General features: G+C 42.1%; 1 protein-coding gene across 2 annotated transcripts in view; it reads right to left on the reverse strand.

The window, feature by feature from the left end:
* Positions 1-1502: 1502 nt before the first annotated feature.
* RPAP1 (RNA polymerase II associated protein 1) overlaps positions 1503-26493 on the reverse strand; it is a 44178-nt gene continuing 19187 nt past the window's right edge. Inside the window, exons 10-26 of one of the 2 annotated variants that reach the window (XR_012995896.1) lie at positions 26288-26389; positions 25337-25504; positions 22834-23016; positions 20937-21071; positions 20578-20757; positions 18421-18578; positions 16900-17079; positions 15905-16100; positions 13833-13942; positions 11751-11946; positions 10665-10814; positions 10043-10185; positions 7372-8176; positions 5087-5263; positions 4342-4398; positions 3143-3575; positions 1503-1727 (exon numbers count right to left, since the gene is read on the reverse strand). Coding sequence is in view for 1 of the 2 variants with exons in the window: in XM_076344630.1 (XP_076200745.1) it covers positions 3420-3575; positions 4342-4398; positions 5087-5263; positions 7372-8176; positions 10043-10185; positions 10665-10814; positions 11751-11946; positions 13833-13942; positions 15905-16100; positions 16900-17079; positions 18421-18578; positions 20578-20757; positions 20937-21071; positions 22834-23016; positions 25337-25504; positions 26288-26389 (3096 nt within the window). In the remaining variant the exon portion in view is untranslated. Of the gene's footprint in view, positions 3576-4341; positions 4399-5086; positions 5264-7371; positions 8177-10042; positions 10186-10664; positions 10815-11750; positions 11947-13832; positions 13943-15904; positions 16101-16899; positions 17080-18420; positions 18579-20577; positions 20758-20936; positions 21072-22833; positions 23017-25336; positions 25505-26287; positions 26390-26493 lie in introns of both variants that reach the window. The other variant, XM_076344630.1, reaches the window with a different exon arrangement.

The following is a 26493-nucleotide window of genomic DNA, read 5'->3' on the forward strand; positions in this document are numbered from 1 at the left end:
AGAAAACTGCTGCCATTAAAGTTATGGGATACAAAACTGTGACAGCCCCACCATCTTACCTGCCAACTGAACAGCAATACTAGAAGGATTATCTTCAACTCATCTCCAGTCCAATCAAGCACTTGTTTTTAAAACCACATTGTTGCTGCCTTCCAGCACAGCCCCGGCTGAATTTATCCCAATACTGATTCCCACTGTTCCTACGTGGAAGAACATCAGTAACTTGGATGAAACCAAGCATTTTCTAGCCACAAAGGACCAGAAGACAGGTTTTTTTTTTCTTTCTAAGAATTAAAAGACAGCATCTGTGGGGATTTTTTTTGTTGGCAGTTTTTTTTGTCTTCCGATCAGAGTTATCAGACAACATATGCTGTTCTGAGTTAGAACCACTTCAACCCCAGAAACCTATTTGTGGGTCTTATTTCAGCAGAATTATTTTCTTCTCAAAGAAATCTCAAGCTTTTGATAAGGAGTTAATAAGTCATGTCAATTTTTGGGGTGGTTTTCATTTTCTTCATCTCCTCACTTACTCTAATCAGGATTAAACTGGATTAACAGAACTGGCACACGTTGGTCCTGCTTCAGACTGCTTTCAGTTTAAGTTTTAAGCTTCCATTCACTGTTCCAGAATTTTTCCAAAATGCTCTTGCTGGCAAAGCACTAAATGATTCTTAGCAACCAATCACATCAAAAATTACTTAATTCTCCACACTTTCTCCAAAAGTATATGCAAAAATAAAAAATGCAGAAAATTCAAACCAGGTTTAAGGGTTGGGGTTTTTTTTGGTTTTTTAAGTCCCAATCACACTGAAGCTAAGAAAGTTTTCATTTAAACTAGATAAAGCAATGCCCTCTAGTGTTCTGCAGAGAAATCTGGTACAAGGCTGCCCAAAGCCTTAAAAAATTCAAGCTTAGGATTGCTGTACCATCTCAAGTAACAGCCAAAGTTTTGAAAGCTTACGGCTCACATGCAGCGTCCTTAGAATGTTCTGCACAGAAGTGTGGCCTGCAGAACGATTTGGGATCCATTCCCTTCCTTCCCTCCATTGCTGATGCTTGCATCAGAATTTCATGTCAAAAGACGTAGGTATTTTCTGGGCATACACTGATGGCTTGAGGAACATCTGGTAACAAGGGCTTTTGAGAATGAGAATCAGGCAAAAGCCTGATCCTTTCCTTCCCAGAGTTCACAAAATAAATGAAATCCACCTCCTCTCTTATCACCTACAAATACCATCTGTGGACAGTTTTTTATTGTCTTCCCACCTGTGGCAAGTCACTAATACCCACCCTGCACCTTCCCCAAGTACACACAGCATTTGGTACCCTGTAATGACCCACCACACAAGCAGGATGATGCCTTTGGCTTGAAGAGCTCTCTTACAGCGCTCCAAAGCTTAGTGGATTTCCTCACAGCAGTAGCATTCCCAAGATATTGATAAATTGCAAACAGAACTATCCAAACTCAAGAAAGATTTAAATAAAGGACAGCATTCTCATAGTTCCAAAAAAGACTGCAGAGCTATCACAATATTTATTTACGCCCTGTACACATTACAAAAAATTCAACTCTGCATTGCACAAAGGACTGGAAGAGTTTTTACAACTGGAGGTCTGAAAAGCAAAAGGTAAAGTCCTTGATGAAGGCTGCTCTTAAATGGGCAGCTAAAAGTCCTTAAATTTTACCATCCATTGCTCCTGAAAGACAGCTGCCGGGCTATCACCATCTAGACAGAATAGAAACTTGAATGCCTTTGATTAAACTTTTAATCACATCAAGTACTTTTAAAATAATTAACAAAAAAACCCCACCAAACCATGTTGACCACTGTGCTTTTGTTACTTTATGTGCCATTGATCTGCAGCAGAGAGAAACCACAGATCAAAAGCTGCAATAGAAGATTAAAAAAAAAAAAAAAAGAGATTAAAATGAAACATCAGTTCCACCCATGTCCTATCTGAAATAAGGGGGAAAAAGATGAATGTATATTTTCTGGCAACCTAAGAGGGACTAGTACAGTTAGAAAACTGCCAATGCAAAGACAGCACCACAGCCATAAAGTTGCTAGAGGGAATTTGTTTCTTGTCTGGAACAATTTCTGCAATTATAGGCTGGCCTATTAACAGTGTTTCACACTCTTCTTAGAACATTCACTGGAGCAAGGTTAATACAGGCATGGTTTCTTTGGAGGGAAGCTAGCTTGGCCTGTTTGATAGGTCAAGAGAGCAGCTTAGGTCTTCAGGCTAGGCATTACCCTGCACCTTCCAGAGGAATTTATTCATAAGAACAAAACAAAAGAAATAACTTTAACAAGTTTTATTCATAAAAGTAAGTTCTCCAAACAAAAGCCTGTCAGAGTGACCGTAGTTCTGCAAAAATTATTGGATATAAACAAAACATCCAGTAAGATCACACCTAGGGTAAATTCTGGACTTGACCTGGCACTTGCCATGAGCCTTTTAGGGCACTATATTTGTAGCCCTTGTGTCTGAGGCTGCAATATGGAATTTGGATGTAGAAGTCAGATCAAATTAGGAATTTTTAAATTAGATTTAAGCTCAGGAACTCCACTTTAAAATTAATTACATTCCCCTCTTCTCAGAGGGCAACCAATACATATTCTAGTTAAACAAGCAGATACTTGGGGGTTTTTTCTCTAATGGGGAGTGGTTACTGCCAAGCATCCTGCCCTGCAAAGAAATTATTCTTGATCTTGTTATACATGTAACCAAATTAAGGGAGAAAGGCAAGCCGTTTAGAGACTATCCAAAAGACAGCCAAAGGAGGATATCCAGTGTTTGTACCACTGCACTAGGAAGTACTATTTCTTAGAGGTCTGACACAATGTGTGACTGATTGTGTGCACAGAACACTGTCCTGGAGAAACTGCTTGTGTATATATTTAAAAAAAAAAAGCTCTCAGGATCAGCTTCTTCCCTGCCATATTGTGATTTTATTTGCAGGGGATAGTGTGGGGAAAGGACCATTCAAAACTCAGGGTACAAAAAAAAGCAAGGGAAAGATCTGGGGAAGACAGACATCATCTTGAGAATCCACAATCTCCAGCCTGACTGAACGAAATAGCTTTTCCACTTCCTTCAGTTTATTCAACAGTCCAGCGCCTCTCAGACACATTCTCACCTTCTCTGGGGAGAAGCAGAACAACCTGAAAGAGATTGAAGGAAAATGCTCCAGCATTCATCATGGAGAGGCCATGCACACATATTGCCATATCTTGAGAAGATGTGTATTGTTCTGCAGGGCTGGGAGCATTCTACTAGTGCTTCACTTTGCAAAGATGCCAAGAGTGTCCACGTAAGACATTGAAACTGTCTGAAGCACACATAGTTTCATCAGTGAATCATAAACTGAGGTCTTCCATTCTTCCCCTTGGCCCTCTTCTTGCACAAGTGTTTTGCTACGAGACTAGCGCTGGTGCATTCTCCTTATTTTCTTTCTGTGTCACCATCTGCAGGTACTTCAGTCGCATGGGAGGGAGCTGCTCATAAAGGTCAAATCCCAAAGGGCTCTCTGCATTCAGCAGTCTGTAGTGGAGTAGGTGCTTTTTCAAGGTCTGAAGAAAGAAACAGCAGCCATTAAGCATGTCTGAAAAGAATCTAATCTTTCCCATCCTGTCTCCAACACAACATAGTCACCTGCCAGATAGTACAATTCCATCATGCCCAACATATTTAATTGCATCATCGTCAATAGAAGAGCTATAAAAGGTGAGTTTCTTCCAAGAAAATTCACTTTTGATTTGCATGAGATTTCCTCTTCTGAACACAACTCCACTGTCTCCTCACAATGACTTCTTGCCAGAAGCCCAAATGGGGTTTTGAGTGGGATCTAAGAATTTACCCTGGACGCTAAACATATAGGGCCAAATGACCCAGCTCTGTCACACAAATGATAGACTTTGGCACGCTCCCTGAGAAAAAGAGAAACGTTACATCTGTTTTGTTCTTTTCGGGGTAAGCGTCCAACTAAGAGTTAAGGAAGATCACTGCTGGCCACCTATTCATAGTTGTGCTAGAATCATCTCTCTAGGACCTCTCACTACCCAGATATAATGCAGCTTGGGCCGGAGGCATGGAAATACAATACAGGAGATTCATCTTGGTTCCAATGGGCTCAGTGCTTCGAGTTCAATTACTACAAGAACAGGATAACAGTATTTATAGCCATTGCAGGTCAAAATCCTGCTGCTAATCTCCTCTCATTCTCAAATTAGCAAGGTAATTAAACACAAATTTCAAAAGCCAAAGGTAAATCTGTAAGAGTACCATGTCTGAAAAACTTAAGTCCCAGTGGCACAAACTGAACCATACAGATCCTACCTCATCCACCAACAGCCATGTCTTCCGCAGCATGCTTTTCCGAGCAGCATCAGTCTCCTGGGAACAAAACACACACTTTGCTTAATATGGCGCAGTGCTACCTTTGCCCATGGGCATACAGCACTCCAGAGGGATGCTTTGCTCATTATGACGATGCACCAAAGAGCAACTTGTTCCATCAGAAAGGGCTTGAGATGGCTATCGCTTGGATCCTGCCTCTCTCCTCCTTCCCCTGACCCGAAACTCAGCTGACTTCTCAACTTTCAGGTAGAATTGTAGATCAGAGGTGAAGTGTTAGCACAAGTAACCATTGCTAGAAGCCCCAAGGCCATGGGAGGGTTTCTGCTTGGTTATTCAAGCAAGGTGAAAGGAAAGAGTACCCTGTACCTTAAGACTGCCCCAGGCAGAGGCTAAATCTATTACAAGCTCTCTCTGCCTGATCAGCTCATCCTCTCTGCTTCATTCTCCCCCCCCCGCCCCATACTATAGCCCACGTAGTTGCTGACTTCAAAGGTTTATGTAGGATTGGCTACCATTAATGCAAGTGCTTTAGGGTATGATGAACAAGAGCTGCTGTCCGCATCTCATATGTGGATTCTCAAACAGCTGACCAGTCCTCAAAACATTTGCTTACAATTTTTGTTTTCAAGCCCAGGGTCAGTCCACAAGCCACAGTGGACCCTTGGGAAGAGCAGATGCTAAACCCAAAGCTTCCAGCCCTGAGGCTCTGCTATCCATTACCTACCTGTGTTGTACTGTCTTGGGAGAAAATAAAACTGTTGACATGAGCCACAGCCACCACGTAAAGAACAGGGCACCAGGTGTGGCGCAGTGCACCAGTGACCAGTGTTCGGAAGTAGAGTCGCAGGAGGTTCAGGTTATCCTCAGGAGGGGAAGTGTATCGCTCGAGAGGCACGGGAAACTGCAACAGACCCACCCAGAGGCAACATTACAGTTTTTGTCAGGGTCTAAGTAGCGAGGGGAAGTTCATGACTTTAGGGTGTCCCTCCCCAGCTGTTTGTGCATGCACTCCCATATAACACGATGTACCTCGCTGGCACAACTCCCATTTGAAGCAGAGCTGTTACTGCCCGAACTGACCGATGTGACATGGCTTTGACAAAGCATCCTCAAGACCTCTTCAGCTTTATGGAGAGATGTTTTACTGGTTAAATCACTGTAGTTGCTTTTTGGCACAGGTAAGAAGAGTGGTTTCAAAGTGAGGAGACAGAGTACTTTTGACAGCACCTCATCCTGCTAATGTACCAGAGAGGCTTACACTGACCTATGTGTTTAGCCAGAAAAGGAAAGCAGATATATGGGCCAGAGTTAATGGTGATGTTAAGCGAAGTTTCCAACATTTTCTGACTTCACTGTCTAGCTTCGAAAAATAGATTAGAAAAGCTTTAGTAACAACTTGGTTTTGTTTACTTCTCCCCTCTCCAGAAGTCCAATTTTTATTCTTCTCAATTTTGAGATAAGTTCTTTAGGGCTAAAATTACGTATTTCACTTTGGAGCATCTTCTTTGCATGATTAAAGACAATAATTGATTTTACTCAATTCAAAAAGCAGTCTGCCTGCTAGGATATTCCTACTGCCCGCTAGGGTACTTTGAACTCAAGACAAAAAGGGAAAAAACCCAAACGAACAACACCTCCTCAAGTGATCTTGCTCAAATTATCCAACACATAGTTTGTTTTCAAGCAACATGACAATGAAAACATTGTTCAAAGTATTCGGCATTTAAAAAATTTCTAAGCACATGAAAAACAATCTGCTTTGAAATGTTCTCCATTGTAACATGCCACAATTCTGATGGTACTGAGGGATCTGGTGTTGAGGGATCAAGACAAGATAAAGCACGTGACATAGAATTAAGGCTTTCATCTGAAATACGGTGTTCAGCTCTGTTCCTACATAATTTGTGGAACTGGAATAGAGACAAGGAAGGGCTACTGGGAACATCAAGAGAACACAGAGAGCTTATAAGAAGCAGGCCAGAATATCTTGGCTTATTTGGCTTAAGAAACAAAGACTCATACGGCCATAATGATATGGAAAAACTGGCTGCAGGGCTACTACAACCAGAGGAAAAGCATTGCAACCATACAATGGAAAGCACTGATCTCACATAAACTGCTGGTTCACAGTGGTTTGGAAAAAAAATTTTGAAAGGTTATCTTTGTATTAGCAAACTTTAGGCTAGATTTGGTATTGTCTGTCAACTGACATAGAACTTAAAGCTAGCTAAATTCCATCTGTTGTGCTCTGCTCATTCAGAAGAACTGCAGTCCTGCACTTGACAGATCAAATTTTTCAGAGTTACCCAGCAAAGCACAACTCCAGCATAACTAAATGTGGAAACGTGGCTGAGAGGGAAAACGACTGTTTGTCCATGCATTGGGCAAGGAAAAGGTTCTCACCAAGGTGAAAAAAGATTTATTTAAGGGAACGGTAATTGCTGGCAGAAGAACATGGAGTGCAGACTAGCCCTTCATACATACAGGCCATAAATTAGAAGGAGGTTCTCAATCATTAGACCAAGCAGGGTGTGGGACAGTTTCCACTGAAGACTGAACAACTTCACAGCTCCTGCCCTCCACATACACACACTATCTGCCCTCAAAACAAAGTTCAACAGGTTTCTGAAAATGATTATGTGACAAGGGCCTGCACCTACAGGGGCTGGACTTTGTTCCTCAGATTTACAACCAATCAAGCTGTTTAAAAAATTTAAAAAAAAGGAAATAACAACAACAAAAAAATGTATACACTGCTGTCACAGCCCTAAATCAAAAGAACATTGCTCTCCATTCTTATTCTATTTTACATTCCATGCATTGGACTTTCTTCAGGGAGAATGAAAAGCTTCTAAGCAAAGAAAGCATGATTATTCTACTGGACAAGGAGGGATGAGGAAGAAGGGGAAGTGCTGGGAGGATGCCCAAATCAAGGTTGGAGAAACACAGGCAAGAGCCCACTAACCCAGAAATACGCAGTGACAGGCAACTACCATAAGCCAGGATTACCTGCTGGAGCGGCACTCCCAGTGCCCGCAGGATACTTGTGCGCTCCCCAAAAACAGAGAGACGCAGATGAACACTGAAACGCTTCTGTAGAGGTAGAAGAACAAAGACTCCAAAGAGTGGATCTCCAAAGGAGACACCTTCAAACTGCTCCAGGAGACTTATATAGAGATCATGGAAGGAAGCCAAACCAGGGAGAGGAGCATCCAAGTTCAGCGAGTCCAATGCCTTGGGTTGGCAATACACAGAGAGAAGGGCAGCTGTGTAGCGGTGGATTGGTGCTTCTAGAAAGAGGTCACAGCCTGTGAGGAAGACACACATAAGCCGTGCAAGTTTGGCAGCAGTAGGGATGCTCTGAAGGGTTTTAGCACGCCAGGTTTCCAGCAACAAGACCCACTGCAGGTTCCAGGTCACAGTGTTGACAAGATCAAGTGGGACAGAGTTCAGTACAGCCCCACATGTCTCTGCATTAGTCACTTTGTTGTAGAGGCTGATAAGTGGAAAGAATGGCCAGTCTGAAGGCAGGATGGGCCCTTTGACCTCAGGAAGCAGCATTGACTGGATGAGGTAATTCCGTCCTTGGTAAGATGCTTGGGAACGCATAAGGGTAGGTTGCAAGTGGACAAAATGAGAAAGGTAGCAAGAGCGGATGAAAGGCAGATTCTGGTACGATTCTCTCAGCAAGGCACCACGAGTAGCCTTTGAAAAAAATGCTGCCACATAGTCAGGCTGTGCCAGTTTGGCACTGGTACCCAGATGCAGGATATCAGAGAAGTCGGCTGCTTCTGGCCCTCCAGCTTTCCCTTCACTGTAAGATAAAGACAAACATCAGTTTAAGAAACAAAAAAAAAACCCAAAACCAAAACAAAAAAAAAAACCAAAAAAACCCAAACCACCAAACTAACAAAACACCACAGAAATTCATCTCTACAATCTTGCTGGATCAGGGAGAGTAGTATATGCACAGCACTCACAACACTTTCTACAGCGTTCAGCTATGATAATACTGAGCACCTCTAAAGAATCAGCTATCTTGGTATTTACAGGGAATTCACAGAACTACATCTGGAGTTAGCAACACTAAGGCCTTGCCACTTTGGGCCCCTCACTATGAGAAGGATGTTGAGGTGTTAGAGCGTGTCCAGAGAAGGGCAACGAGGCTGGTGAGGGGTCTGGAGAACAAGTCTTATGAGGAGCGGCTGAGGGAACTGGGGTTGTTTAGCCTGGAGAAAAGGAGGCTGAGGGGAGACCTCATCGCTCTCTACAACTACCTGAAAGGAGGTTGTAGTGAGGTGGGTGTCGGTCTCTTCTCCCAAGTAACTAGCGATAGGACGAGAGGAAATGGCCTCAAGTTGCGCCAGGGGAGGCTTAGATTGGACGTGAGGAAAAATTTCGTTACTGAAAGAGTGGTTAAACATTGGAACAGGCTGCCCAGGGAAGTGGTTGAGTCACCATCCCTGGAAGTATTTAAAAGACGTGTAGATGAGGCGCTTAGGGACATGGTTTAGCGAGCATGGTGGTGTTGAGTTGATGGTTGGACTCGATGATCTTAGAGGTCTTTTCCAACCTTAATGATTCTATGATTCTATGAAAAACATCCACACAATGCCAGCAGTCTGGTGTGGAGGCTGCAACCCCTTGTCCAGAGAGGCAGTCTACTTACCAACACAGCTGTCAGGGTGCTGAGGTGAAATACCACATATCATATAAGGCCTACATGAATCAGTAAGACAATTCTTGAAACAGTAGCTTTGCAGCTGGCAGTGTCAAGGTCAGGGGAACCATACAGACTAGTAGTTAGAAATTGGGGGGTGGTGTTTGTCAAATCCATGTGCCACGATCTCAGACCAGAGACTGACCATGGTCTCAGATTACTTGCCAAATTCTCACAAAATGGTAGCTCTATAGCAGGTATTTGTAAAAAAAAAAAAAAAAAAACCAAACCAAAACCAAAAACCACAAACCAAAAACCCAAACACCAAAAAAACTCCACCAAAAAATAAAAAACCTCCCCCCCCCCCAAACAAACAAGCAAACCCACCCACAAACTTTCCTTCTTTCAGGAAAACTATAGTATCTCCTTACAGCACCTTGGTCCAACCTCCTACAGGGATGCGCCATGGCAAATTTCAAAGAGACAGTGATGAACAAGATAAACTGCTACAATTTTCTTGGCCAGACATGGGAGGCTTCACATTTGAGATGCTCGTGATTTCTTCCCGTGCAAGGTGGAAGACATCACAGTTGTCAAATCAGCAAAAATTTGTGTAAGAACTTGTATAATAAGGGTTTGAGGAAGATTTAATAAGCTTTTCAAGCTATGTCAAACTCCCATATATTTTCTAGACTCGCTACTCTCAAGGACAGCAGATGCAGGGCCTTAGCGAGAAGCAGTTCTATCAGGAATCACAGGACTCTTGCCACAGAAGAGATCAAAAGAAACTGGTCACACTTCTCAACATTGCTACATCAGAGAGAAATCTGTAACCATACTGCGGGTCTGATTAGAAGGCTCCGTGACTGGAGATTATGCCAATGAGTAACTAAAATTTGAATACAGACCCTATTAAAGGCCAAAAATTATGACAAAATTGCAGTGCCAACATGTGCTTTTTCAATTTTCCCAAGTTTTCCCATGTACCAGACTACAGAAAGGAAAAAATGCAAAGCTTACGGAAGAAACTCTGGATTAAAGGCAAGATCCAGTAGCACCTCGTAAGCCAGATGCTCACTCCCTGGCAACAGACGGCTTAGCAATGCCATAGCAACACAGTGATGGAGTGAGGCATGCTGGGCATAATCCGGACAAGTGTCTGCCTGTACAGGAAACAAAACAACAGATAAATGTACTGTATCATTTGTCAACAAGGCAATCAACAAGGACAGGAGGGTCAACCGAGACATAGATCTCACTGGAAAGACAGAGACTGAGGCAGACTACAAGAACTGTCAGCATTCATACCATGATCTTTCTGCTTCCCTGAATTGTCTTAGATAGTCAGACATCTTTTTCAGCAGCACACTTGGAAACTTTGTTCTCACTCTAGCCCAAAGACAGGCAAAAATATAATTTTGCCATCCAAAGTATTTTGGATCTAAATCACCACATCAGTAACTGTAAAGATATTATTTGCTAATGGGGCATTAAAAGACAGCTGAAGAGTCACCAGACCTAAGTCAAATATGAGAAAGAACACGGATGCAAAGACCAGTTGCCAGTCTGACACACTGAGTTGGAGAGGCCAGGGTAAAGTCAATTCCTCGGGTGAAAGAAATGAAAGGACTAATAACAATACCATTCTCCGAGCCAATGCTAACACAAAGTACTGCAGATGATATTCATGGCGCAGGATCCATGCAGATGAGGGAGTTACAGAGGGAGGTCTGGTCTGCCAGCTTTGATGCAGATAATCCTTCAAGCCTCTGAAGCCCAGCACAGAGCTGTACTATAAAGGAATCAGAAGTGGAGACAAATACTACTAAGACAGTTCGTGCTTGGAGGAAAGTAAAACATAGTTCTCTCCAAGGCCTACCCCCTACCTTCTCCCATGAGAATTCCTCTTGGCTACTCCAAAAGGGATATTTAAAAATAGCCTGATAAATATCTGCTTTTCTGCCTCAGGTCTCACCTGCATTCATCATGACCATCCCCACCACAGGTAACCAATAGTCACTGCCTACATCTTCCATAGTGCTTTGTAAGGCAGAAATCTGGCCAGTGGCTTAAGAAGTTTTTCTCTCATCTGTCCAGATATCGCTATTAGTAACCAGTCAGCTAATTCAAGATGACAGAGGAAGGTTTTGAGAAAGCTTATGCTAGATGCTCCTTCTCTCTAGGGCTCTGCCATTTCCTCTTCAGAGTTTGCAGTCTTCCATGACACTCTCATTCTAAAAATTCAGGGCAACCAGAAGTGAAAGAAACCCCTTCAGTCGCTGTAGCACTCATTCTCTTGTTTAATTTTATCCCGTTTTTCTTTGTTATATATGCTTCAACCATCCCTTTCCTCCTCTGACACTCAGTTATCTATTTTGCTTAGCCAAACAACAGTTATTTAACCCTTCTCAATGTTCTTTATAAATCCCTCCTTTAAGCATCATCATCATTCATCACCTGCTCTATAATTCCAGCTTCCCAATGTCAACTGGATATTGGAATTGAAAGACAGAAGATATTTTTCAGATCCTCGTCCCACCTATTCTGAAAATGGGGGCTATTTCTCTCTATAGTACTTTGATATTTTTAAAATAAAAATACACAACAAGTCCTTTTTTTAATAGTCCTACTAACATCACTCTTAAGCCTGGGAAGATACAAATACTAACCTCCCTCACAAGCATATCATCATTCACCTAGAACTTATGGTGAAAAAGTCTATTCTCACCTTGCTGGTCAGGCCTTTGTGAATGCGAGTGATGCTATTGATGAGAAAGAGGAGGGCAGTGAGGAAGGGGAAAGGTGACTTGGAGCCAACCAGGCTCAAAGGAGGTTTGTCTCCAGTGCAACTCAGAGATGCAATGTTGAATACAGATTCTGGTGCTGGGGAACAGGACAGAGGGTTGCACAAAGCAGAACATGGCCTGTGTGAACAGATAAAGAAAGACGGGTCAGGTCAAAAGCACTCATACTACTGAAGAATTTTCTTGTAGGAATGTTACTCTCTGAACTGTGCCACCCATTGCAGTAAAACAGAAACCCCGAAGCCTGTGCAAGAAAAAACCTAGTATCACAGTTGGTCAAGTAAGCATGATCGCCATACAAGCTAATGCTAGTGAGCTGTCATGAATTCTAATCTTCAGCCAAATTGTTCATGATGTGCAGAAATACTCGTGCAGTGATGCATCTCTGATATCAAACATTTGAAAGCATTGGGCCTTTGATTAAAAAAAAGTACACATTTCCCCACGTACATACGTAAACCAGGCTAATAAAGCTGCCCACCCACTCAAGACATTTCAATAATAAATTGGCAGGCAAAGCCAAAAAGCCAGCTTATATCTAAAATTGACATTGCAAAAATGCTGCCCCATATGTACTCATGAAATGCATATTTTTAAAGTCTATTCAGAAAGAATCTAGCTTTAACGTACGTCAGCGTGAATGTGCATACTGCTCTTGGTGTGTGTGCTCACTCTCCGCAGGCAAAACTAGAACTTTTCATACCAGCAGTGCTTACAGGGCCCACACTAGACATACCCATGTCTGTACAGGCAAGACCACTATAATGAAGAGTGACCATAAGCATGTTGCTCAACGGTAATGGAGCAACAGAACAAATCCTGTCAAAGACCCATATCATTACTCTATGACAGAGAACTAATTCTTTAAATGCATTGCTCTTCTTTCCACTGGCATTACCATGTAGGAGATGCGTGAACACATCTGGGGCTCACAGAGTACCCCGAACTCCTGGACCTAATCTGCCCAGAATGTTTAGACAAGATTGTCAAAATATTAAGGCAGAGATTAGCTGACTCTTCATTTTTACCAGCCAGTGTTAAGAACAGCCTAGGAGAATTCTTGCTGATGGGCTTTTACAGCTTGACCAAACCCATTGTTTTCAGACCTCAAGGACAGGCAGGAAAGGGTCTAATGAGTACCCTTGTGTTAGAAGCTTTGGTGCTAAGAGCTTCAGAGCTCAGTTCTCAGTCATGAAAGAACATGGGCCAAACTGTTTGGTGACCGTTCAAATACCACTTAAACCCAAAGATTTCAAGTGCCCCTTATATCAGATGTTCTCAGAAGCAGACGGATGTCTCCCTGACTACAAGTTAGGCCTTTTAGGTTCCCCCTCTCCAGAGGATTGATCACAGGCTAGTAGGGAGGCTCCCTCTACAGCAGAAAGGCAGGATATCTGCAGTGCTTAACAGTTCCCAGAGCCACAGACAAAGTTTGTGTTATCCAAATGTCTGAAAGAACAGTTTGGTATCTGGCCTTTCACTTTCTTGCAGGGGCTTTCAAAGCCTTAGTGAAGCTCTGCAGGAGCTTAAAGACGACAGTCTAGTTTAAATTATTTATATAAGCAGCATCACACAGAGCACATGAATGGTACATGCACACACACACTCACCTCCCTGATGTAAGAGGGACTCAAATTGACGTTACTATTTGTTTTTTTCTTAAACCAGTGAAACCAAAGAAGAATCAAAGCCAAAAATGACTAAAATCAATCTGAAATTGATACGAAAAACACAGCTAGATGGAAGGGCAGAGATGCAGACCCTGCAGCAGCACCAGTAGGAAAGGAGGAACTGGAGAACTTCTGTGGCTATCATGCTTTTTGCTGTGAGGGGAGAGGGGACAGAGCAGGGTGTAGACAGAGCCCTACTGCACTCTAATTCACACATATGGGGCACATGTGTACAGGGGAAAGAAACGGGATGGGGAAAACTGCCACACAGTACAGTATAGAAATGAGGCTCCCTTACCTTCTGGCAACAGCATCTTAGCAGTGAAATGATTTTACCTGAGCAGGTCCCACATGCTGTGTATGGCTGGCTGGCTGAGAAGGGGCTGCAGCACCTCAGATGTCAAACGTTCCAGTTCCTCTAAGCAGTCAATTGGATTGACCGATGGCTGCAGAAGACATGGAGAAAGACAGGAAAAGATGGTGAATGAAGGCATTCCAGTGAGGGCAAAAAGGCAGGTTGATTTAATTGCTTTCTCTGTGTTTATTATCTTTTTGCCAGACCACATCATCTACAAAGTGGTACTGCTCTAGGTTAGAGCTGGCCTCACTGCTGGTAGTGTGGAAGCTGAGAGCTGGCACCTCAAGGTTTTCTTGCACCCAAGTATTAAAACGCATCACAGAGATTTCTTAATTGGCTGGAAGTAAGGTATGGGATCCTTGGGATCACGATTCTCTAAATGAAAGCTTGCCCTAAGTGGCTAAACCCCCCTCCCCATACCATCTACATGCTGATCTTTCCATTTAACTTTAAGATGACACAAAGGTGATCAGAACTACCTTGATAAAGCAGAGTGGCACCATGAGGGTCTCCAAGAAAATTTAAAAAAAAAAAAAAAAAAAAAAAAAAAATCAACTGTATGAAGTGCGATTGACCTACCCATCAAGCATGACTGTGGATGAACACTGCACAGAGGAGGATCTGTGGGTTTTAGAGAACCATCCGAATTCTTCCGACCCTAGTGAGCAATATTCCATGTTGAAGGAACATGCTGGCAAATTTTAATGTTATTTCCCTTCATTAGAATGCTGCTTTAGGATACAGAAATACTAATTTCTATAACATAAAACCTGATTTTCCCCCCAGGTGAAATCCCCTCCAGAAATCAGTAAAATCTACATGAAGATGTTAACCTTAGTTTTTAGTTGTCTAACAAAAATATTCCAAGACAGTTCCAGTATACACTAATCTAGTTACTATACAAGTTGATTTTTCTTTTTTGTACTAGTCCATTCAAATGTGCTACATGCAATTTTTTTTTTTTTTTAAATCAGATTAGCTAACCACAGGTAGATGGTTGAACCTCTTTTTAAGTGGAAATAAAAAAATCTTATGTCGTAGTTCAAGGACTTAAGAAATTATTTTGTCAGCCACTCTTCTGGGTTATCTATAAAGGTTGAAAAGGAGTATTAACTTCTTGGTTATCCTGGTTCTCTAATGCTCAGGACCTAATGACAGCATGTGAAGGGTACTACCAACCTTTGGGGCACTGAAAGATACTGGCAGTTTCCACCCCAGCCACAGCTAACAAACTCAGTTGCTTTGGGCAAGTTTCAGAGGAGTTGCAGAAGTGTGAATAACTATAGCCATTAAGTTACCCCCACACCCTGAAGATAGCTCTCCCAGGTCAGAACTCAGGCATGTCAGTTGGGCAGAAAAGAGGAAATTTCCATTTATCTTTAAAACATGAATCTTTAAGGTAGCTAAAGTATAAGACATTATTCTTCAACAGCGTCACACTGATGTGTCACCTTCAGAAAACTCACTTTAAAAGATGGTCACATACTACAACTGTAACTGGGTTACAGAATCTGACCTTAAATGTCAGTGGGGCAGCAAATAAATTTATCTTTATTGTTTCCTATCCAAAGTTCATATGGCATGACCCTCAATGCTCAATCTTCCAACCAGATTATTGCAGTGTAGCTGTCCACATGTAAGCTCTCAGACCACAGCAAATGAGAAAATGTGCAACTTGATTTAGGCCACAAGGAGAAAGGACTGCCAAACTAAATTAGGTCATATTTGCTTCATGCTTTGGATCTCTGCAGTAAATCAGAACAGTCACAGCTCTAGAACATACCTTGATCGAGACTCTGAGCCCAAAGGAAGAAAGGACAAGAAAGGAAGACAGTGATATTTGGCACTGCTAATGTGAAGGATCAGCAGACTTACCTGACCCTAAATGCCATGCAGCCTGAATATGAGCTGTGGTAGACAAAATCTAGTCCTCAGCTAGATGCCTCAATGTCTGTCTTTTTCAGCATTGCCTGTAAGTTCAGGTTTTCAGAGGTAATACACAAGCTGATGCTGGCGAGATGAAAAGACACCCTGTATTTTCAGGCCTTACCTGTTGGCTGCAAGCACTGTAATAAACTCCCAGGTAGATCACATAAGTTGTGGTCAGAGGCTGGAGAGTTTGCCAAGTTTCTGTCTGGGATATCTCCTGGAGGAATTTTTTCAGACTGGTCTCAAGGAAGGGCTGTAAGCCTGACACTTGATTCCATGCTACTGGAGGAGGTGGAATCTGTTCACTATCTTCCGAGCTATTAGTGAAACACAATGGAAGAATGACACAGGATAGCGAATATGTCTCGGAAACAATTGTCTCTCTAAACCATCATTTTTAATAGCACGATTTCCAATTGCATGTAGTCTGGAAGGCAATACCCGACAACAGCCACCAGGGGGAGCGGGGGGGAGAAATCTTTGCACGGTCCCACAGACCAGACCAAATCAATTTAGGCAGAAAGGATGAATGCAGAATCTACTCCTGAAGGCTTAAGTTTCTTCACCTATCCTACTCTGTCCTTGAGCTATGCTCTAGTTTTACCGGACACACTACCTCAGTATCCAGCTTTAGTTACAGAGTTTCTTGCTTTTCACCAGAAAAAGTACCTGTGTCTTCAGCAAATCCTACTGCTTTGATGTCTATCAAAACCAACAACCTCCTAATCCTGACCCATCTTGGTCTCTGCAGAGAGGTTCTTTCCTCCAAACCTCAGGGAGGTTACTTTCTTTTCCCCAAAGGGAAGATCAAGGGAAATTCCTAGCTCCTTTCAGCAGGGCATTTGGCTAACACTGCCCTTCTGCCCCATAGCTGAATGCAGATTTTTACTCCTGCCTCTTGTCAGGCTAGCAGGTATACAGCTGTCAGATTAGATACCCCTTCTGACCTTGTGTCAGAGGGAATACACCCCACCATGCAGGGATTCACATGTGGGACAGTAAACCATCCAAAATGAAGGGAAAACAGAAGGCAATAACCAGGTCTCCAAATCAAAGAGAGGAAAGACAGGATGCCAACTACTCGGATACACAGAACTGGTGACAAAGAGGGCCCACCTGCTCAGCTTGGCCTGCAGCTCTGCTGTGTAGCCTGCTGTTTGCGTCACATGTATCAGCAGAGTAACTACTGCCGTAGCTCGCTGGACAGACAACTCAATCACAGGGCTCTTCCCACGGCAAGTGCTGAGCAATTCAGGCAGGGACTGCAGTATCCTCACCAGCACAGGGTAGAGATCCCTATAGTATGAAGCACAGAATAGATGAGGTTGGAAGGGGTCTCTGGAGATCATCTATAGTTCAACTCCCGGCTCAAGCCAGGTCAGCTAGAGCAAGTCTGCCCAGGAACCTGTCCAGTTGGATTCTGAATCTCTTCAAGGATGGAGAGTCCACAATCTTCCTGTGCAACCTGCTGCAGTGTTTGATCGCATTCACAGTAAAAATCTTTTTCTTACACTTAAGTGAAATTTCCTGTATTTCCATTTGTGTCCATTGCTTCTTGTACTTTCACTTCATACCCCTGGAAGAACCTGGCTCTATCTTCTTTACACCCTCCCATCACTATTTATAAAGATCGCTAAAATGAGATTATGAGAACCATCACCACCACCAAAATAATAAAAATAAACAGACATGGAAAAAAGATGACAAAGGAAGAATACTGTCATTCCAAATTCATCTGAATGGGACCCACCTAATACTCTTCCTCCAAGCATTCAGATAATGTCTTGGAAAACTACTTTTATTTTATTGTTTCCCTAGTTCTCAAATTCTTAGCCAAAGTATCCACAGTTATAATCATACAAATTTAAGGAATCTTCTGCTGTTTCTCTTTCCTCAACATTATTTACAGTGCTAAAAAATTATATAGTTTTTATTCTTTATTAGCCAATACACCTGATTGGGCTGGAGACCACAAAATGCTGCTGCAGAGAGAGAATCTCCCTTCTGAAACTTAATACTGGCCTTCCTTTTACTCCTCGTCAGAGCAATGCCATAGCCATCTCTGTGCTTCCAAGTCAGTGCAATTACAGGAAGAAGATTCAATGCTTGAGGTAGGTCAGACTTATCCCAGTGCAGACCTTGACGGTCAAGCACAAGAACTTGTACTGAACTGAAAGTCGATACAGGATGCAAGAGTTTGTCTGCATCAGTCTGCCTCACTTAGCATGCATGCTGGTGACTGCTGCCCATAGACTGCCTTTACGTCATCAGATTCAATCCTAGGTGTGCTGCAAACTATGTGTCTTGATGTCACAGAAGCACAGAGTATTCATGTCTTCAAGGGGAAAAAGATGCAGCCCTAAAAAGTTAGGGTGGTCTCCCATAGTACAGAGGAGAAACAACAAAATATCAGTGCTTAAACACAGGAGATAAAGAACAACCAGAAAAAAGACAATACTCAACACAAATACTTTTCGAAACTGTGAGTTTTACTGCAGGAGGCCAGAGAAAGGGAGATAAGACTCCCTAAAGGGAGTAGAGACTAGGCCTAGAGATCCCTATATTTGCCCCTCTGGAACAGGATGTCCATTTTCTTTGCTGTGCCCTCCACCCCATTTCTCCAGCTTTGGACTGTACCTGTAGAGATCACAGGCCTGACCATAGCCAGCCGCCACAGCCCACAATCGGAAGGCTTCGGTGCTTAGCCTGATGGCTTCTTCCCTTGGCAGGAGCAGATCCAGCGGGTCTTCAGCTATAAATCGACTTAACCGACTTTTCATTTCAAATTTGTTAAGCTGTAAAACAAACAAACAAAAAAGAAAAGAATTAACAACAAAGACGACCAAGGGCTAAGAGACAACAGTTGCATGCATCATTACCTCACTACTCTGACACACCAAAAGAGCTGCAGATTTCAATTCAGCTCATTCTAAACTCCTCTTGCGCTGTTCAAATCTGTCTTTATCTTGTGTAATCTTAAGGAGCATAGTACAAAGGATCAGTAAATAGTCAATGGCTATTAAGAGAAGTATTCCTGGAAGGGATGCCTAGGTGTTACCTAATCCATTCCTAACACAAATCAACTACACCTGAATCATTCCTGACGGAGGTTTGTCTAGCCCACACACGCTCTTGTTTTGGATGCTCTCTGCAGCATTTAACTGATTTTTAAAAAATATATAATTATCCTTCTTTAAGTAGTCATAAATAGAACTCTATTAGTCAAGATTACATGTAAAGATATATCTTATGAAAAACACTGTATACAAAAGTACTGAATTGATGCCGATATTCTTTTTGGGAGGTCATACTACATGGCTTTCAGAGGTTCTACAACCTAAATCTTTCCATGATTCTGTGTTTATTTTATAAAAAGGGTACCTCCTGCCTATTACTTTTATAAGATTATAGAATTTTGATGCCTTGGAAATGTTCTGAGGTTATTTTAGTATTGAATTAAGCATGACATGACTCATTTGCAGTTCTCTAGAAATATTTTTTATCCCTCCCAACAACTGGGTATTTTTGCTTAACTATAAAAAAAGAGCTTCTCTTTCCTTCTCCCACACATACAAAGCTTGTGTTCTCTGTCTAAACAAATGAGATAACAATGTCTTTTTCACAACACAAGAACATATTATAGATAATTTAAAATTCAAATGCTTTAGAGACATCTTGTAGGGAAATGAATACACACCAGCAAGAAAGCAAAGGAGCTGATGAATCAAACTACGAATTCTGACACTCATCCTACAGAACAGGGGGCAAAGTCAAATTAACTTCCAGAGGAGGAAGATGGAAGAATTTTTGGTAGCTAAAATAAATTCCTACATTGATAATTTTGATTTAGTTTTTTTATGATCTTCCATTCCCATGTTTAAGTGCTTGTAGCAAGCCATATGAGAGTGCAACAGAACCAAAGCCTGAGTGGCAGGAACCTTGTAAGCAATTTTTGCATGGCTTGAAACACCTGGAGTACACAAAGCCTGAAATAGAGTAAAATTCAGAGATTTTCTATTAGGTTCCTAGCACCACTTAACAGCCTTTAAATATCTGACTATCCATCATCAGCACATTATTCTATGTATTTTATAGCACAGACTGGTGGTGTTCTGCTGATGTTAGCAATTTCCTGGATGGCAATTTATTAGATGCTATTAACAATACCGAACCAAAAACCCTAAGAGGTGCTCATTGCACTGTAATGGGTGCTGCTGTTGGTAGAGGTTATGCATTTATAGCACCAGTGTGATGACCTATATGAGTGAATGCAATTATCTCTGAAGTGGAAAACCTGTCCAAAAGTAGATAAGAGGGGCTGGAAATACTGATAAATGACCTCTGAATTATTAAGACAAATGAGTGTCAGGAAAGTTCAACCAGAATTGTAGAACACAAGGATAGTGATTAAATCTCTGGTTTATACAGTCCTAAGCCGCCTATCACTGGAACACGGGAGACTACAGAGCATCACACACCAATGTGTGCTCTAAACATCTGCTGTTGGTCAGTTTCACTGAGCTGTGCCATGTCATTTTGCATAACTGCGCTATGTAAAACAAAAAAAAAGCAGAGAAAAACTTGAGACAGCTCTTCTACTGGGACACACCAGAAGGCATCATTATTATGACGCCATGAACAATTCCTTCAACACACATATGCACCTTCTTCAAAATTATTATTTCAGCTTCAGCTCAGAGTCACGTCCAATTAATCCTCTATCTTTACTTAGAAAGTAAGGCACAGAGAACAAACGCCTTTCCAATCAGAAAAGCTCTTCTGAGAACCGCTCACCAGTCTGGCTGTTGCATTTCGGCCTCCAGATGCCAACACTCTGATGAACTTCATAGCAGTAGCACAAGCAACTCCGTGGAGGCTGGTGAGTAAACACCCTGGTTCAGCCACTTGGGGATCCCACTGAGTAGGGAGAAATTCCCTGACAATGGTCTCAATCAACCGAGGACAGTCAAGCAGCTGTAGAGAAATATCAGGCAGCACAAATAACTAAAGGTATGCAATTATGCAGACATGCAGAAGACATGCAAAACACACAAGTTTGTCTGATCTCCTTGCCATAACTTTACCTGCTTCTTTCTTCCCTTTTTCAAACCTTTCTCTACTATTCCCAAGCTCCTGTACAATGGGAGATTTACCTGGCTGCATGCTTCAGAGGAGTGCCTTGCTATGTGGGTGAGGATGTGCAGTATATCCAGGACTACTGTTGGAACAGGTCGTACCACCTCCAGGATGTACCTCAGCCGGTGCTGGATCCGTGTCTTCAAAAGTCCCTGAAAGGAGGCGGGGGGGGGGGGGGGGCGGGGGGCGGAATTCCATTATGCTCTTAATGATGGCTCTCTGAACTGCAGTTGCTGGAAGACTAAAGCAGATTCAATTACATCTTCTGCAGAGAGACAGTTTTAAAATTACCAGTGGGGAAACAGAGATAAGTTTCTGTGGATTTGCCAGTACGCTAGCAAATGAGCAAGAGTTAGCTCAAGAGAGCAGGAATGACTGAACTTCTGTTCTGAATCAGACCACTAGTGGGGTTTGGATACTTGTGTTTTCCAGAATATGAAACTGTAAGTAACAGGGAATAGGAAAACAACCTTCCCTATAAAGGACTACTAAAACCTAATGTGGCTGAAAAGGGTGCTCCTTGAATCATTTTGGCTAGACACCACCTCCACCTAATGCAGCACTCTGTCTGATAGTACCTGTTATGTCAGATAAAGCTGACAGAAGCAGAGAACAGACACCAATTCCTATTTTGCACTAGGAGAAGAGAGATGCAGAGAGATTATGTGATTTTTATTTTATGGTTCACAGAGCAGAAGGCCACAATCAGTGGTGGTGCTAGGAAACAAATCTTCAGTTTAAGTGACAGCATTATGCATTCATAGTTCTGGGAAAAGGCAACTCCACAACACCCGAGTTCATAAGTACCGACACTTTTAAAAAGTTGTGGCCAAGCAAGGTTGTAGTTCTAGGCCTGACTGAGCTCAGCTGCTAGTTTAAATACTCCTTTTCCAACTGTGTGGAGTAATTGGGTTGTAACAGCCAACAAGTAGGTAGAACAGTGGAAAATTTTATCCCAAATATTTTCTGAGTTCAGGCCACTTGGAACAAGTTAAAATCCATTATGCTGAACCACACAACTGTTTTCAGAATCACAAACTGATCTCATCTCTTCTATCTACAACTCTTTTGTTAAGCTTTTTAAACAGCGTCACCTAGTAGAATACATCTGAAATCATGAAGCCTCTAAATGAGACCAGATGCCCAAGTACAGTAATTCATTTGCCCAGTAAAGCTTTTAACCAAGTGCCATTTGAACACAGGCTCAAGTACATGGGCTAAGTGATGTGATCACAGGTTTTAATGATTGCAGAAGGCAAGAGAGTTGCATCAGCTTCACCAAGGTTGGGTTTCAGATAAAGATTGCTATTTTTAGATCTCCTATCAGGAATGTGGGATTAGGCTTAAATATGTGAGGAATTCCTTCCAAATGCTGTAACTCTTTATCTGAGAAATGCAAATATGAAGAATGAAATTGGGGAAATGCTAGGTAGCCACCTTATGTCAAATACAAAAAGAGTGTCATTGTATAAATCTAACTAGTTCTGAACTACCTAGCTGTAATGCTCATGTTTAACTTCACAAAAGTGCATACAGACACTTTAATAGTGGCTGGAACCTTTTCACTTGTAGCTCAAGTAAGTGAGCTTGAAAACCATGTCTGTATGCAGTCTTTCAGCGAGCCTTACAAGGTCATCAGTGTTCTTGTTGCCAATTTCCCTAGAGGAAGTTAAAGATACTTAACGATACTGAAATCACACACGTCAAGCCTCAACATTTTTAGAGATCAATAAAATAACTTTCCTGGTAATATATGACAGGAACATAACATCCAACAAGCCAGGGAAGAGTTCTAATTCTTGTTCAGAATGTTCTTAATAGCATACACAGGAGGATAGACATTTCAACAGCACACATAGCCACTGTGCAGAGCCTATTTTCCTAAAAAGATTTCAGGTCTAGCTCTGTGCTTACCTTTACAACATCATATCGGGCCACATCTGGATCTGGCTTGTTTTCATCCTTTAATTTTTTATCTTGAGACTTCTCTGTTCCATTTAATTCTTCCTCTTCCTCCTCTTCTTCCTCCTCATTGTTGGGGACAAAGGGGAATGCAGCCATCCCTTGGTACCATGAGAAAGTCCAATCAAGATATTTCTATGAGAGTAAAAGCACATAAAATAAAATTTTCACAAAATAATCATGGAAGACAAAAAAATTTCAAGTATGCTTTTGATTACAGAATGCTTTATTGATTCCTACTTAACCCCAGGAAAACAGGAACACAATAAAGGGTATTGGAAACATGTACAAGTAGAAAGCAATGCTTTTTCAGGGAAGTGATTTTAACGTATGACCCACACACACTTGGGAAACCATGAAAAGCAATTACTGTGTGGTGAATTAAATTCACTACACAGGTAACAGAAATGCAGCTTAACTGGAAAACATTTAAGATAAAACTAAATAAATAAACCACCAAGGCTCTAGAAGTTAAACTGGAATTTGGCATTTATTGGCTCTATTCCCATTTCTGGATCTGTGTGGAACTTAGGTCATAAATAATACAGAATGGTCATGTAAAAATTGGTATGTTAAAATAAAGACTGCCTGGTGTATTTTTTCATGTTTGTTTGGCTTTTGTTTGAAAACCCCTCAGCTTCAGCAAATAAAAAAACCCCTTTTTTGTTCACAGCTAATGACAGTGTCAGATACTCTCAAGTTCTAGGGCAACACTGCAATAAGTGAGCTTTCAACTCTTCAGAGAGGGGACTGCTCCCATAGCAGATCTACTTCTCCCAAAATGTTTTAGAATATAAAAGACAGTCAAATTGAATGTTTGCGCTACTTAATAACTGCTTTAAATTTCCATTTCCTGAACTGGCAACCAGAAATAACTACCACATTAGTCAGAAAAGAAGTGGTAGACTTCAACTAAACCCTGAGCTGTTTTGAAAAAATTCAAATGGAAGTGCCAAGGAAACGCAAGTTATTATCAGACATTAAAAAAAATTTAAAAAAGCAACATTAAACAAAGTTGGTGAGTGAATGACATGGTCCGAAGAGGCCTGACTTTAGGGTACGAAGCTATGAGTCCATCTGGAATACAGAGTTTGGGACTATAGCCTTCCTTCCATCAAGAGAAGGAAAAGCACAAGACAGAGTATCTGGGTCTTCAAAGGAAAGAGAAGAAAGGTGCTTCCTTCCCACAGCCATCAATGAATGAACAAAACCTTCAGACAGCATGATTTTTATGTGTGTTGATCTTCTGTGTTTATAGTGGGGATAAATCCTGTTTCATCTTCCAAATCCTGGAGCAAAAGGCCAGACTTCCAGCCCTGTCCCTTCCTCAGAGACCTTCTGAAACTCAGCAGCATGAGACTCTAGGAAGGACTCTCCGAATGAGAAAAATATACTGACACAGCACTCACAGTGCTGCTTTTGGCATCGAGAGAGTCAGCAATCCCCGCTTATACAAGACATCACGCCACAAGCTTTGATCAGAGAATCAGAGCACTGCAGTTATAAACCAGAGTAATATCAGAAGAAAGAAAAGCACATCAAGAAGCATTAATTACCTACCATGGGTGGGCAGGACTCATCTAGCAGAACACCATTAGGCTCATAGCTTAGAAAAGGAGCAAGATGTGGAGAAAGCTACCCAGTCCTTCATTTCTCTTGCCTCGCCACTAGGGAGAGCTATAAAGGCCTGGGAGAAGTTGCAGGGGGCTTCTTGAGATCTACCTGCTCTTCTTTATCACCAGCCCCTTTGCAGTCTGACACAGGAGCAGCTCTCATGGAAGGAATTTGAAACACAGCCCACAGCATGCTTTGCCTATAATGGGCTGATTCTGTCCAACCAGGAAGACATGTTAATCTTGCCGCCCAGGGCTCTCTAGTATCTCTGAACACCCAAAAGAAGTTTCAACCTTCTAACAGGAGAAAAGGCATCAGGGAGAAAATAGACACATGAGAAGGTGAAATTAGGTATTTATCAGTGTAAGAAAAGCATTTGAGAACAGCAGAAAATGGACAATGAGAGAAAAAGAAAACAGCATCATTATGAGGCATAAGGGAAAACAGGGAGAATATTTAACCTGTTCGGAAGCAGGAAAACTACAAAGCAAGAAGCCAACAATATAAGAGGCCATATTAAAAAAACTAAATTGTACACATATATTAGTAGTGGCCTGATCTAGATTGTAAAGACGTCAAAAGGAAGAGAACCTCAGCAGGCTGCACTGAATTTAATCATGGAGCAGAACTAATTCAAACAGGAGAAAAGATGTCCGAATCTCTCAAACTGGGATAACGCACTCTCTTGTCTGTCCCAAGAGCACAGCAATGGCATTCTATTGACCATTAAGCTAACCCATCCAGCAAGCCTTTGTTCAAGCTACTTACCATATCTTCTCATTCTGATTCCTGTAAACAGCTCAGCATGAAATCAAACCCAGGCACTTAATGATTGTCTCACCTCATCATCGAGTGACACCAGCAGAGCCCGAAGAGCACCAACAGATGCTGCCATGACATTATCCACTGCATCATCCAGCGAGAAGCGCAGCAAGAAGAGAAATCCAGCATCAAGCAGCAGACGCAGAATGCTGCCCTTCAAGGAGGCAGCAAACTCTCCAGCCCTGGCCTGAAACGTATGCCACACAGAGCCAGTGTTAAAGCTCAACTGGGTACATCTCAACATTCTGTGTGTCTGCCTCTTCCCATTTCTACTGTAAAGCAGCTAAACCGCGTGCAGGTTTTTTCCCTTTATTTTCTCCTCCTTTCATTCTACAGAGGCACGCAACTCCCGTTCCTTAATGCAGGAAACCTTTCTTTCTGAAGTCTGGACCCATCTTCTGACTTCACCCTGTTCTGCCCCATCATTCTCAAAACCACACTGTTTCTTCTTCTTCTGCCTCCACTGCTGTTGGAGGGAAGGTTAGCACTTCCCCTAAGAGTGAGGCGGAAATGTGCACAGAAGTAAATATTCATTTTGCTTTATGCTATTGGCACATCGCTCTACGAGTAGGCTGGTTCATTCTCACCTCCTACAGAAAAAGCATATCATGAGGCTGGCTCAGACAACAGGAGCGAAAGGGTCACTGCCAAGGACAGGTTTGTCACAAAAGTAACACCAATAAAATAGCTTGTGTTCAAAGCAACGACAGAACTGAAGTTGCAGCACTGCTGCTGAACAACACTTGGAAGCATCTCCCTCCAGAGAAACCTGAAACTCAGTTTGTTATATCCCAACACTTAACTTTTCTAACAGCAAGGAGATCCTCAGTGAAAAAGAATGCCCTGCTGGTGATTTTGCTCACCTTCATTGAATAGTAGAAAGCAAACAACTAGTACCAGAGAATCTGGGCCCTGATCCACCAGAAACTTGAATTATGGGGAGGAATTCCATGGAAAGTGACTGACTTACCTTTTGAACAATACGACCCAAGACCTGCAGAGCCAGTGTCCTCTGTTGAATAACTTGGCTGCGAGACAAATGAAAGAGCTCTTGGAGAGAATAACCAGCCCTCTAAATGGGGAGGGAAAAAAAAAAAACACACAAACCAACACACCTCAACAAAAAACTCAGGTATAGGTAAAAATAGGCCCCTTAAAATAAGATTAACTGTACAA

This window comes from Aptenodytes patagonicus, chromosome 7 (genome assembly GCF_965638725.1).
Source record: "Aptenodytes patagonicus chromosome 7, bAptPat1.pri.cur, whole genome shotgun sequence".
In the NCBI taxonomy this organism is placed as follows: Eukaryota; Metazoa; Chordata; class Aves; order Sphenisciformes; family Spheniscidae; genus Aptenodytes; species Aptenodytes patagonicus.